We start from the raw sequence: 14,557 nt of genomic DNA, 5'->3' as shown, positions 1-14,557 counted from the left end.
AGCCAATCAGTATCTAGGGGCTGCTTAGTACACGTCCTGCATTAAGCCCTGTCCCGTAGTCATATTTGGCCTGCAGAGCTGAGTCAGGTTCAAGTGGGAGGCAAGGACTCCCACTTCAAGAACTTGGGACCCACTCCCAAGTTCAAGGACTGGCAGCCCTGAACGGCTGCAGAACGTAACTTCTCCCCAGGTGAAAGGCAGGTGTTTCTCTGGAGTAGCACAGCACTCTGCTGCCTTCCATATATAGCTTGTTTAATAGGTTCTGCATGGTTCTTTCTCATAAAAAATACAATGCTGGTTCCTCTTTGAGACTTTTCCTCTTTAAAAAAAAGGAAAAAAAAGTGTGGCATTTAGGAAAGTCTATTTATTTATTCGCCTTCCTATATAACCTGCAGTGTTTAACGTGCATACTTTAAACATAAAATGGAGTATCCAAGGCTACTTTCAGCATAGGGTAAATGCTGACAGCACCTAGAGTGGGTAGCTACACCATCCTGTCTGCTGGGAAGACCGAAGTCCTCAGTTTTTCCCCTAATAGAAGGCATGTGTTAGGGGCTGATATTTACAAATGCCATCAGAAACATCTGTGTGTGCTGCACCAATTTCTCTCCAGGCAGTAAGAGATGCAGGCTGTGGTTATTTCTCCCTGTTCTTATAACTAAGCTATTTATTATTTTCAAAGAGGCTTTAAAAAAAGTATTTGTAAAGAAAGTAGAAATAGCTGTGAGTATTGTTCTGCATTGCTACCGAACAAGATTGAGTGAGAAAGTAATACAAAGAGTAAGGCTAGGACATGAACTTGGCCTTTTGCTGTGAGCACACTTTCTTAGGTTAGACTCTATTTAAATAATTGTATGCTATGGGGAAGTTGATTAAATTTCGATGTACAAAAGTTTTATAGATCTTTGCAATGAACAGTGTTGTAGGTTAGAATCTGTGTGACGCCCACTGAGCACGGTTGACAAAGCCTTAACTGAAATTCAGGCTGATTTTAAGCCCAGGCAGTTTTTGTAGCATTTTGAACAAATGGGACCAGAAAATGTCTCAGTCTCAGACAATGTGTGTGTCCTGCAGGGGTGGTTCTAAATAAATTTAGATGGACTACCTAAATAAAAGCTTTTTAAGGATACTGCTTGGAACAACACAGAGGAGTAACAACCAATTTCCACCTTTTTCAGGGCTGTGGTGTGCACATCAAAGAGATGTGTGTGGTACATTTAGTTTATCAAGTAACTGTGATTTCATCTCTGGATACAATTTGCTATTTCAGATGAGACAAAATGATCTTCCTTTGGCTATTAGTCCATCACTGCAGGAAATCTCTCTGTTCCCATTAGAAAAAAAATAAAAAATAATTGTGAATTTGTGATAAGATACAGGATTCTTGGTGGAAAAGCTAGTACCTAGGCTGATGGGAAATCCTATAAGTGCGTGAGTAAATATACAGAGGAAGATATAAACGACTTGTAATAGAAGATGAAGTTATTTCTGTTCCTGGATATCCTGATTACATGTGACTGCAAGGGGATTTTCATCTGTGTACTTGCTAACAACAAGGACTTTCACAATTGCCTAATAATAAATTAAAACAGAATCACATGAAAACAAAACAACAAAAAACAACCCAGCACCACCACCAAAACAAAACAAAAAAAACAGCTGACCCTCTACTTCAGTTTCCTCTTATCTGCCTTAATTATTTTTATCTACAAATAAAAGCTACATTGGTAGACTCATAATAAGACCAAGAGGCTTCACGCAGTGAGGCCAGTAAGGTGCTTCTATTCAAATTAACTGAACGCACTTTTTTTTTCCTTAACAAAAAGCTATATATTACATTATAGTCCTGCAGTACAAGACAATTCAGAATGTTCTTCACTATGAGGGCAATGTGAAAAGCTCACATCAGAATTTATAACCCTTTCAAAGAAGTCACTAAACTTAGATATGTAAATTGTATGCACCTGGTCTGATATGGGTAGGATTTGCATGAGATAGCTGGATATGCTGCTACTTCGGTTCTGGTGTGGAGGTATGAGCAAATTCAGTTTTTTAGGCATGAACAATGGAATGTAAAAGACATTCAAAGATTAAAAGCAAATTGAAATTTTCTATTCTTTGCACTAGTAGGTAATGATTTTTTTTTTGTGAAGAAGCTGACAGCATGAAAATAACTCCTATTTTATATGACACAGTAGAAATAGGGTTTGAGCTGTAGGAAAGTGGATGCTATTCTGAAAAAGGCTTTTTTTATGAAAGTGATGTAGCACTGAAAGGAATAAAAGGGAGAAAACCTAGTGTGCCAGGCTTATGAGAGAAATAACAACAACTAGCAAAATACAGTGGGATTTATCTCTGTTGTGCTGGACACTATCTTATAATGATCTTGCAATTAAACACGTGGGGAAAATCCCTTCCAGCAGGAGTAGAACCACAGGCCTTGGATGGCCGGGAGAGGTGTCTCTGTTTCCATGGGTGGGTGCTGTGGCTCTGAGGGCTGTGATGTACCCTTCTGCTCACTGACCTCTGAGGGCCTCCTGCTCCCAGAGGGGGCACAGCCGGGGGCTCTGGGACAGCACAGAGGCCTCGAACTTGCTTAAAGAAGGAGAAATACAACTAGCCAGGTTGCTCAAATGTAACAGAAATAAAGTTAAAGAAGGGGCTATTTTCTACTGAAAGCTCTTGGGCTTTAATGCATGAAATCATGATGGTTAGTATGGAGGTACAGGGACAGATTGCAATTATTTATCAAGGAAGCTATGAACACTGTACAAAATTAAAGCGTATTTGAACCCCAGCCTTCTTAGATAGCTTCTGCATTGGTATTAATTGGAGAAAAGTGCTAGAAAAGTTAACAAGGAAAACCACTGTTTAATGGAGCTACACCTACAGCTTTATAATGTTCAGCCTGGGCTTACTGTCATACTACAACTTGTTCTAAAGGCTGTGCTGAATATCATACAGTGCAGGGACTTTCACTTTAGATCCCATCTCTGATCTCCCTTGTGCTAACAGCATATGATACAAGAAATATCACGCTGTTTGGATTATGAAAATAATTGATGTATTCATATTTACTGTCTCACTTCTTAATACTAGCCTGTTAAGTCCTTCTGGGGTTGAGATCACAGATTTTTCTAAACAGCAGCTGCTCCATAGTTTCTTAAAATATCAGATTTAAGAGATGGGCCAAGGAAGACAGGGTTGATGATAAAAACAGATGGCTTCATTGCTAACAATATACCTGAGCTTGCAGGCACTGAATGCTTGTGAAGGTGTGGGCAACTTTGTTGATTCAAGAAATGCTGAGGCTGTTCAGTAGGGTTCTTGGTTCTGAAAGGAAAGTCACTGCTCCAGTTCCTCGCTTGTGTTACTTGGAGATAAACACTGTCTATGAAGAGGAGAGATTTGAGAAATCCTAATAATTTGAATGTTTATTCCTTCTGCTCCCCTTTATCAGTGTTTGATTAATCTTAGCCAGACTGGTCCACAATTTTATCCACCTCCTACAGGTGCCAACCTGGCAGAAAAAAATGCATTATATATAGGGCTAAGGAGAGGGAAATCCTTTCTTGCCCAAACAAAAGAGGTTGCGTGGAGCTGCTGTGGAAGTCGGTGAGACCAGCTGCTGTCTTGTCCTCTCTTTTGGGAAGTTTGGCTGGCCACGGGCTGTTGGGAACTAGATGTTACCGTGCCTGTAACACCCTGGCTACAGTGGTGATGTATACTGTGGTGCTGGATATTGTTAAATACAAGCATTTTGTGTGCGCATGGAACCTGTGCAACAACTGCAGCTCCACTATTTCAGCGTGTGGGTAATGTGACGGCTCTCCATAACAAACCACTCATACCACTTGCTCTGTATTAGCTTCTCCTTTGTGTCTACCCACAGTACAAACATCTGTGCACGTGCTGCGCCAAGAACAGACATTGTATGTTTGATTACTAGTGGTCAAGCATACCCATAGACACAGAAAACTGCTTAGGAGAAAGTGAATTAAGAAATACTGAATAATAAATGTCTATTCATTGTCATTTCACAAAGGTCTGAAGAGGTCTGTGCATTGAATTCTTTGCAGTTGTGGTGCTAATAAATTGTTCAAGATCTGGTTTGCTTTCTTAGTCCAGGGTTGTCAACATTATTGCCTGAGAAGAATGACCTTTACTTCTTGTTGGAAATCTGGATAAAAGCTAAAACCAATACTGTTCCCTGAATGTAAGGGAACACGGAGGCTGTACAGCACTGGGTTGTCACCAGCAGACCCAGGCTTTTCCTGGGGAAAGAAACATATGGCTGTGTCACTGGGTGTGCCGCAGGGGTCAGAGGCTGGCTTGGAAGCATGAGCTGCCTTATCACAGAAAGCAGTCCCAGAGGCAGTGTGCAGTTTTGGCTAAGAGGCCTGGGGAGAAAGGAGTGGGTTGCAGCCCTGGGCCCCATCAGAACACACGCAACGTTTGTACAGAACTTCTTCCAGTGGTAGGGACGTGGCGACGGTTGTGATGGATGTCTTTGAATTAATGGAATACTTCACTAGTCTTATGTACTCTGCAAACACTGTCCTTTGGATTCTTACTTAAGATAATTTAATATGACTACATCAAACCCATGCCTGCCTCCTACAAAAGTGTATATGCATATATTTTCACAAATAGTTGCTGTGTTACAATCCCAAATCAAGATTAATATGAAATCAGTTTGTCTGATGTCAGTCTTAATCTTAACTTTCACTTATCATCCTTTAATAAAGAGCTCTTCTCAGTTTCATTGGCAATATCTGCAGATAAAATTAGGCTTTATTCACTGCAGTTCAGCAGACTGAAACAAGGTTTTCATGTCTCTAACTCGGTAGGAGAGATGCTGACTTTAAGACATATTCTGTTTCCGTTTGGTGAATGCTGTTTCATTTATCATTCATAAGTGCAGAGGAGAATTAAGGAGGCTTCCTACCCAACCCCTTCCCTTCCAACTTGGATGAAATAACTGCTCAAGGGAGCAGATTCAGAGCAGAATTATCCCTGTATAACTGATGTTGCAGGTGCACCACTTCTGTAAGGACCACGTGGCGGGGCATTTTGTGGTTCCCTCTGTAACAGGGCTCATGGCTTTTGGTGGGTTACAGATGGAAGTTCTGTGGACCTACTTTGTGTAGTATTAGCTACCTATTAGGATAAAATAGCACCCTACACATTGGGAGGACACCATACTTGCTGGACTTTGCAGTGCAATGGACAGCTATAGGCCTGGAAATCTATTGCCTGTGTATCCAACGTGTTTTTTCTGCCCTGGTAGAAAAGACAATGTATCAGGAACTTGGCATCCAAAGTCTAAATGGTGTCCCCTTTTCAAAGGAAAGTCGTGGTATTAGTGTTAAAAGGTAGCACGTTGCCCAACTCCAAGTCATTACAATGCCAGTATCTCTGGAGGCAGTGAAGTCAATTTCTCAAGCACCAAACAATAAGCTAAATGTGCAGTTTCAGCATATCCAGTCTGTGACCCTTTTTTTTTGTCTTGTTCAGTCATGAAATCCCATGCTGACCTCTATTAGTACAAGTATGATCCAGTTCTGTCACAAGGACACTTCATTGTGTGCCTCCTGAAAGGGCCAGAAACGATCAAATTGCATTGCAGTCTTCTGAGTACAGATGGTTGTACTGAGGCTGGGGATGCACGCACCAATAAATTGGAGTGGCGTGGAGCTTTAGCTGGAGGTTTTGTAAGTCAACAACCACAAGGGCAGCCCCTTAACTCTGCTCTTCCTTGAATTGACTTCTGATTTAAATTAAACCCGATCAACGCTTGCTGTGGCATACGATCTATGTTCTGTGCTCTGTGTTGTCATGTTCTAATCCTGCATATTTTTCCTGCACTTTCTGTGATCTTTGGAAGAAGGATGAGTTACCAGCACAATGTTTAGTTGAGCTAAGGATTTACTTATGATGAATATTACATGGATTGTAAGATGGAAAATAGAAGAAAGATGGAAAATAGAAGAAAAAAAGAGACTTACAGTGGAAACTTTTTTTTTTTCTTCGATGCTTTCATTTCTTCTGCAGTGGGGATTACTGTGCTATTTATTCTTTATGTTGAAAGTATAGTACTTTATGTTGAAAGTATAGGAAAGTATGTCTGTTAGATTTTTCATATTTAGCTTTATATTATTTAAAAACTGGGAAACATAAGTAACATTCCTCTACTGTTTTTCTGTATTTTGTTTTTTACCCTGATGATATTTCCTTCTCCTGGTTAACAAAAGTTTGACGTGTGAGACATAGGTCTGTCTCATTCATTCATTTTCATCACCATCAGGTAAACTTTCTGTCCTTGTTAGCTCATGTCCTATGGAATATGTCCAGAACAGGGATTTTATAGCTCTTTGTAAAGCCAGTGCTGAGTACTATCCCCAGTGTAATACTCAGGGCAATAATATGTTTGGAGCCCAACCAAAGCTTGTGGAGTAACCTCACTGTATCTTAATGAAGCGATGAATGTCTTGTATTTTCATGGACTGACCTCTTGTTTCTGTATCAATTATGGACTTGTACATATCCCTGCTGTGCTCTCTCCTTATGTAGTGTACACACGCTATATTCCTAGTCTTGAGAATCAGGATTCCTGAATGAGAGTATGTGTGAAAAACAGCTAGCTAACAAGCACAGGGATACAAATTTTATTCTCATGGCATTAAAGTTTCAAGGAAAAGAAATGCATCTCTGCATTGCTGACACTGAGCCAACAGTTTCAGTCTGAGAACAATTTTATTTGTAATCCCCTGCTAAATGCAAATAAGTTCTGTGTCTCTTTCTTCTGGAGATTGCTTCCCTGAGTCAGTGGAGTTCATTTACATTTTGGTGACATCCACAAGAATTTTGCCAACACAGCTTATTACTGCAAACATTGCGTCAGTTCTGACATTTTTCTTTCCCGGGAGAATCCCCAGAGTGGCTGTTACTGTTCTTAGCAGCAGACTTGGGGCTTCATGAGCAGAGGCACACAGAAGCCACGCCAGCCTTAACCATTCTGTCCTCCACCTGGCAGAGCACATCCCCGAGGTCCCCACCACAACATTTTATGGCCACTATGTGAAGCACACTGGAGAAGGGAACTGAGTGGATAAAAACCTTCCCCATGCCAGTTTGCTCCTGGAAGCAGAATCAGCACCCTGACCTTGCTCCTAGAGACCCAGGTTCAGTCCCTGCGCCTGCTGCACAAACACCTGTGTTGGCACACCCAGCATTGCCACGCTGCGCCAGTGGGGCACACTGAACCCCAAGCACCCAGGGTAGGGGTGTCTTCCCTCTGCTCTCACAACCAAAAGTTTTGATCTCAAACTGCAGCCCTGGTCATTCAGGCTTTCAGGATCTTCACAATTTGAACGTAACCTGAATCTTCAGGTTAGATTTTTTTTTTAATTTAATTATTTTATTTGCATCTTCATAGTACAAATCCTATATATTCAAATTCAAATTAATCCTGCAGTCTTGGGGCCAGACACCTGAATCCATGGAAGACAAAAATTATCCCTGTAATTGCCCTGAAGTTTTTTATACAAGCATACTCAATTCCCAGCAAAGAATCCTCTTGCCCATGTAGCTGTTATAGCAGGTGCAGTGTTACAAAGATGAAGAACTTCCCTTTAGGACAGAAGCATGATCCAAGTCAGACCCTGAACTCTTCAGCCTTCCTCTGGCTCTGCCATGCAGCAGGAACTATGGGCAGTGCTTCTCACAGAAAGGATGTCAGCAGTGGTTCATTCATTTACAAGCAGCATTTACTAGTTCTGTGAATTCCTGTTGTTGATGGGAGTCTAACAGTACTGAGTAAGATAGATAGGAAAATACTTTTTTGGTTTACCATTATGTATTTTTTCTGCCCTGCTTATATATTTGTACGTAATAAGTATTTATTTGCCACTGTGCTCTCTGAAACAAAGCCCGGCAGCTAAAAGCAATACTGCAGTGTAATGGTTTGAACAGACCTGTAAGGCACTCAGATGGAACCAAGCAAATTATTTCAGTCACGACTTAGGGCATATTTGAATTTAGGATTTTAAGTAGATTTTATTTCCCCTGGCCCTGCTGACTTTTTTTTTCCCTATTTGCTCTCTATTCTTCATCATAGTCTCAATTTCATTGCATATGTTATTGCACTAACTCATGTTTTGTAAAGCTAATGTGCCAAAAAGATGGATTCTGCCACTTACTTAGAAGGAGGCTGGACAAAGTATTGGGCCTCGATTCAGGAAAGTGCTTATGTGCGTACTTTAGGCACTTCAAATACACCCTTGATTTGATTCATACTAAATTCTCCAATTTGAGCACTGCTGAGATGCATGTTTAACACATTTCTGTCACGGGAGCTATTTGCCTACCTGATGGGTTCTTTTACTTGTCTTGCATTTTCGAAAGCCTGCATTTATACAGGAGTTACAATAGAAATTAGTTACGTTTTAAAGTAGCCTATTTTGAAATTCATATACTTCATATTTACTTTTCAAAGGAAAGTGTGTATCGAGACAATTCCATAACTAGATCAGTTCCTTGTCTGCGCAGGTTTACAGAGCAGCCTTTGGGCCTACTGCCTTGATAGCCGCTCTCCTTTTAAATTTCTGCTTCTGGTCCGGTAAAAATAAAACCAGACAAAGAAATGTTTCTATATATTTCAAAATACAGCAATAATACAGATAATTTTTCACTCTGAAACTGAACTAGCAAGTCAGTTCAGAACTCATATGCCCCAGATATGCCTCAGAACCCCAGATTAAATGCAGACATTTTTTTTTTCCCTTCCTGCTACACATTTCCTCCCATCTTTTTTTGGTATTTTTAAGTCCTTGACCTAATAGAGAAGCTTGTATGTACTACAGTAGTGTTCCTGAATATAAGGAATAATATTATGTTGCTTCCTAAGTCTGTTAGGGTGCCCATAATACAGCAGTTTTTCAAAGCTGACAAGTACAGTTATAAATGTTTACTAGGCAAAGAAGCAAGTTAAAGGAAAATGAAATGATTTCTCAGGAAGAAATTGGCACAGTCAGGACAGACAGTTCTCTTGAGTTTGGAGTTCTTTCCTGCAAGACAGTGCCTTGACATGCCTCTCATTTGTGGTTCTTTCGGTGGTCACTACAACTAGGTTTCACTCTCATTCATTGGTGCGTGACAGTACCGTGCAGATTAAGTGCAATACTCACCCACTTCTGGAACTTTACCTAGCAGCCTATTTTAAGAATCAAAGCCCTCTAGGTCTCCCATTTGGGCACTACCAACAGAGTGGATGCATCTAGAGGGCAAGTTGGGACCCTTTGAAATCACCTTCATGATCTCCTGTCCCTGTCCACAGCCGATACAGAGTACATAAGCCCCTCGTCAGATGGTGTGAATACCCTCCCTGAAATTGTCTGCAAGGACTAGGTAAAGCCTGGATACAAATTTGCAAGGAGGTTGTGAAATGACAAATTCCTTTTCCTTGGTTGGAATGACTCCGAAAGGATACCTAATGGAATTAACCTGGAATGAACAGAAACAACATGATGCATTCATTGGGTTTAAATTTAATATTTTAAGTGATTGTTGTCACTGTTATTTCAAGAGCTGTTATGTTCATGTAACAGTTAAGTAACACTGCCATGCCTCTCTCAGAATTTGCTTTTCCGACAAGAACTGTACAAAAGCAAAGACTGGATAGTACTTAAACATTCTTTCCTCGATAGACTCAGGAATAGATTAACTTTCCTAGTTGACTCCAAGCAGGGTTATCTGTAGAGACCTTTCCATTGGCAGGATTACCTACATAACACTATATAAAGCTGCGACTACAGCGGTGGAGATTATTATTCCAAATGACCTGGGATGCTTAATGGAAAGACAGTGTATGGGATTATCTGTATAGATGCAGCTTTTAGAACAAACATTAAGTCTGGCTCCTGTTAGTGTGAGCCTTAAGTAAAGTCAGTGGGAGAAATTTACTGTAAGTTTTGCAGTATTTAATTATTTTGTTGATAATAAAAAAGTATCAAGTACATGAGACACAATTCCTTTGTCACAAAAGGCTCCAGCCATGTAACCCATGGAAGTAGCAGCAGTGATTGCACAGGTTATGATGATCTTTAGCTTCAGTGGGAAAAATTCCTTGGTTCCAATGAAAATGTATGTTTAAATCTGAAGCAGAATTTTAGCCTTTAATACTACTTTCTCATGAATTCAGAATCTGTCTAGATAAATAATGCATCCTTAAAAAAGCAGATAGGTTGTATGAGACACTAAAAGGCAGATAAAAATTTGGTATGCAAGTGAGCTTCTATCCTATGAAGCTGGCTGAAGGAGGGGAGCTGAAAAATAGGCAAAGACAAGTACGTCTTAAGTGTTAGAGATCAACACCATTTTGCTGAGTGTATTTTCTGAAGAAATACATGGTTAACCCTTGAGCAAAGATTATACATTTGATTTCTTCATACGGCAAGGGAAATATTAGCTTGTTTTCTCAACTGGAACGAATCTATGCATTGCATCTCAGGGCAGTTTCTGTTGAGTACACGCAGTACACTGCTTTTGTTATGACTTAGTGGTTCTGCTTCTGAGTCAAGGGGATTTAATGGGAAAAAATCACTGTCAGTCAATTTAAGGAAAGGGAGCACAAGAAAGAGAAAGGAGGAGAAAGAGAGAGGAAGAAAGACACGAGAATCCAGCTTCTCGTGGCGATTCTGGTTGACTGATACAGGAAGCATAGGCAAATACATTCAGACTTGAAATAAACTTTAAATAGTTCAAGTTCTTTCCCATTAGGCTGAAATTTCATGGTAGCTGCACATTAAATCAAATACTTCTGTGTCAATGTTTTGTCTCTTAAATGCTAAAATTAAGCTCCCAGAGTATGCTAGGAGTGTAGTTATTTGTATCTGAACACTGAAATAACTATAGAGGGTAAAATCTACCTACACTGGGAGGGTAAAAATCAACAGAACTGTGGGAATTTATAATCCTGCAGTGTGAAATGAGTAATTGTTTTTTTTTCTTTTAAGTTAAGGCACCTCTTTTACAAAGATATGTTTATATATACGAATGCACACATCACCTGTTGGTAAGCATACACTGTTGGCTGTTTAAGAATCATCTCTGAATGCACACACACAGCTCTTCAAGCTGCTATTGCTTACTGTAGTGCCATAAACAGCCTTTTAGGAATATCAGGCCTGTGGTTTAACACACAGACTGGTACTGTTGTTCTTTAGTTAAGGCTTCTAGACATTATGGTAACATGGTGAGGAAGCTGGACGTGTGAGGTGCTACAAAAAGAACGAGGAGTCCCTCCTCTGAAGTGAACTTACCCTATGAACTTGTTGTGAACTAGACTATGGTTTGTGATGACAGTAGTACAAACGTTTTCCATCTTGTAGCAGCGTGCTAAATGTAGGATGGAAATCTCCCCTGGAATGTAGCCTCACTCAGAAGTCCGCTTTTCCTCTACGTAGATGATGATCTGGATTTTTGAGGACCCAATATTTTCCTGATTTCCTTCCTCTCCCCGAAAATTCACTTTACCGTGGCTAGCTGCAGAGCTTTTCCCATATGTGCCTGGCTCTGAAAGGATGTGTAAAATACTACAGCCCGTCTTTCCCTTATAAATAGCACACTGTGTAAGCCCTCTGGAATCTTTCTCACTGTCTCAGGATGCACTGCACGTCTCTGCCATTTGCTTAGAACTGGGCAAGTCGTAATGTGGAGAGGTCCGCAATGGGAGTGGATAGCCACAAAACACATTTGGGCATTACAGCAGCCGACCACAAGAGGTTTCAGCAGCTACATGATAGTAAAACTGGCGTAATGGGTGTAATGCAGTTGAGAAAGAGCTGTCAGCTTTGTTTTTCTTTCTCCCTAGGTATTTATTTCTGAACTCATTTCTTTGTGTCTCTTTTTTCTTTGCCCTTCCCATTTCTGAGATGCTTACCTGCATAGCTTATACAAAGCAACCTCTGATGCTAAATGGGTACTGAGACCACACGGTGGTGGTTACTGGTTACAGGGAGCCCCCTCTACAGACACTATTCTCTCCGATTTCATGAATGCTAGGACAAAAAGTTCTTATTTTACTCACTCCCAATGCCTATGTAAGTGAGTCCAGAATATCGTTAGGCATTAATGACATAGTGAGCAGGAGGTGATTGGAAAGTAATTTCCCTTTGACTCTATCATCAGTTTGCCTCTGTGGTTGATGTACTGCCAATGTTTTAAGAGCTAGATCTCACACATTCCCCTTAGATTCTGACAAATCTGAAATCCCCTGCAGTGAATGTACATGCACAGTGTGCACCTATAACAAACTGAGGAACTTGGCCATTTGTTTTTCCATTTAAGGAAAAATGCTGGGCAACAAAACTTCTAACAGGTAGACTCTGGAAAACCTTTTTGTTCTGAAAAGCTGCACTAAGCACAACATGACATGCTTTTGGATGTTATGATCTGAAGTTAGGCGTTTGTTTAGAAGCCTGGAAGCTCCTGGGGAGTGAACTGTACTGCTTTTCAGAAACAGGTCAAAATTCTCACTGGGAGTGTGTTTGTTGAGACCATCCTTAAAAATGTCTAATACCAGTACTTTAACAGAAAAACATCCAATAAGGGAACTACAGTTCTTTCTTGTTACCTGCTTATTAATTTTGTAGGGTTTCATCTGAAGTAGATGAAGTTATTCTTTGCCAAAATTAAAAAAATTAACTTTGAAATGGGAATACCTCTAACTGTAAAGTAAACAACAAATTTGGGATGAGAAAGAACAATGGTAACTAATATGTAAAATATTTTCCTGATATTCTCACACATGCTTTGCAGCTCAAGGGTAAAAATGCTTTAAATGACTGCTGGTTTCGGTGAGCTTCACAGGTGCATGGCTCCTGCCAGGAAATTCTAAAACGTGCTAGGATGAGCTAGCCTGAATGAAGGTCTTTGTTGTGGGTTAAATGTTTAGATTTATTACAAAAAAAAGAGTTAGAAATAGCAATTCCAGTGGAATGACTCTATCTTACACATGTATAGAAACAAAGAAAATATGGATGATATATTTAAATGTACACACAGTCATCTTACAAATTATATAATGTTATCTGTAGTTTAGTCACAAGGGGATTTTTTTGTACACAACTTCATTTTCATGTGCTCACGCAGCCATGTGCTCAGGTTTCTTAATCAAGCACTGCTGTGTATGGAAACCTGTCAGCTTTTCAATTTCATCTAGCTCTGTCACTGCCTTGTCCTTCTTTACTAGGTAGCGCTGCTGTTTTGGACAGTATGAGGCTGAAGGGAATGGCACACCGGATCTAACTGCACAGCCTTTCTGTGTAGATTTTCTGTTGGTGCTGATTTTCTAACAGGTCTTGCTGCTATTCAGCAAAATCAACACATGACAGAGGTGCTTTGGCACCCGTCTTGTCTGAAACATTTCTGTGTCTGTGAAGTATAGATGAAGTGACAGATGTTAGTGCCTTGCTGGATAACACTCTGCTCTCAAGTTCAGCTGTGAACAGCAAATCAGTCTTTCCATTCCAAATAATGAATTTCTCTAGGCAGTTTCTGATTTGTGTGCGCTTCTGTAACCATTGCAAATGATCTGTTGGTTTTGTCTTTTTGAGCTCTTCAAACTGTAATGTGTTCAGAGCAAACGTGTGACTATTTGACTGTTTTGTCAGCTGTCACTGTTGTAGCTTATTACTACTGAATTGACAGCTTTGCATTTCAAAAAATACATATTTATTGTATGTTAAAAAGAGCTGGTTGCCACTCAGTACTTACTTTATGCACACCTTTATGGAAGGGCAGAAAATAATTCTACTGTGAGATGTAAGTTGTTAAAAGGTTTTCATGTGATCTAGGCAAGATATATAAGATCATCAAAACTGAGGTGTTCCTACTAATCTTCCACCACCACTCCCCAACACATTCTTGCAGAAAAAACAAACAAACACAAAAAAAACAACCAACCAAACAACAACAACAACAAAACAACAACAAAAAACCATATCTAGCTCTAATCTCTGCTGATTGGATTAATGACTAAAGCATGGAGAGCTGAGGTCTTGCCTAAATTCAGCTCGTGTCCTCCTGTGCATGTTAGTCCTTCTGTATTCTCAGCTATAAACTCCAAATCTTTCCATGCTCCATGGATCCGGAGCCTGCTCTATTTAATGGACTGTGAGCGATTCTACAGAGTGCTTGTGCTGTATTAATGTTTGAACTGCAGTGTAAAGCCAGGTAGTGGGTTGTGACAGGCGCGGCTCTGTGGACTAAACACTTGGAGTCGAGGACCTGCTTTTTATGGTGTGCATGTTTCAAAGGCTTTGACGTGGCTTTAGCTCTGCCTTGCGTCTGTGGACCTGAATACCCCTTAGAGGATGGGTGTACTGGGCTCACTCCTGAAACTCAGTTTTGGGTTTACTTTCATCTGCCAGTAGCTGTCAGTTTTCTTTCCCTATTGTAACTTCTGGTCTTTTTGCAGAACTGTGGCTGTGTTCTTCTGTGTACAATGTTGTGTTAACTCGAAAACCAAAGTCGTCAAATATTTCTGGCAAGCAGT

The 14,557-nt window shown here is 40.3% G+C and overlaps 1 protein-coding gene across 3 annotated transcripts in view; it reads right to left on the bottom strand.

Moving 5' to 3' along the window:
• The window catches only part of BEAN1 (brain expressed associated with NEDD4 1), a 54,523-nt gene that overhangs the window by 27,714 nt on the left and 12,252 nt on the right, over positions 1–14,557 (bottom strand). For 2 of the 3 annotated variants that reach the window (XM_040570713.1, XM_040570714.1), the window contains one exon: positions 3,245–3,391. The exons of the other annotated variant lie outside the window; for it this stretch is intronic. In XM_040570713.1, the coding sequence (XP_040426647.1) occupies positions 3,245–3,391 (147 nt within the window). The remainder of the gene's footprint in view (positions 1–3,244; positions 3,392–14,557) is intronic. 3 annotated transcript variants of the gene reach the window in all.

The sequence above is a fragment of the Cygnus olor genome, chromosome 12 (assembly GCF_009769625.2).
Source record: "Cygnus olor isolate bCygOlo1 chromosome 12, bCygOlo1.pri.v2, whole genome shotgun sequence".
Taxonomy (NCBI): Eukaryota; Metazoa; Chordata; class Aves; order Anseriformes; family Anatidae; genus Cygnus; species Cygnus olor.
This window is presented reverse-complemented; position numbering and strand designations above follow the sequence as displayed.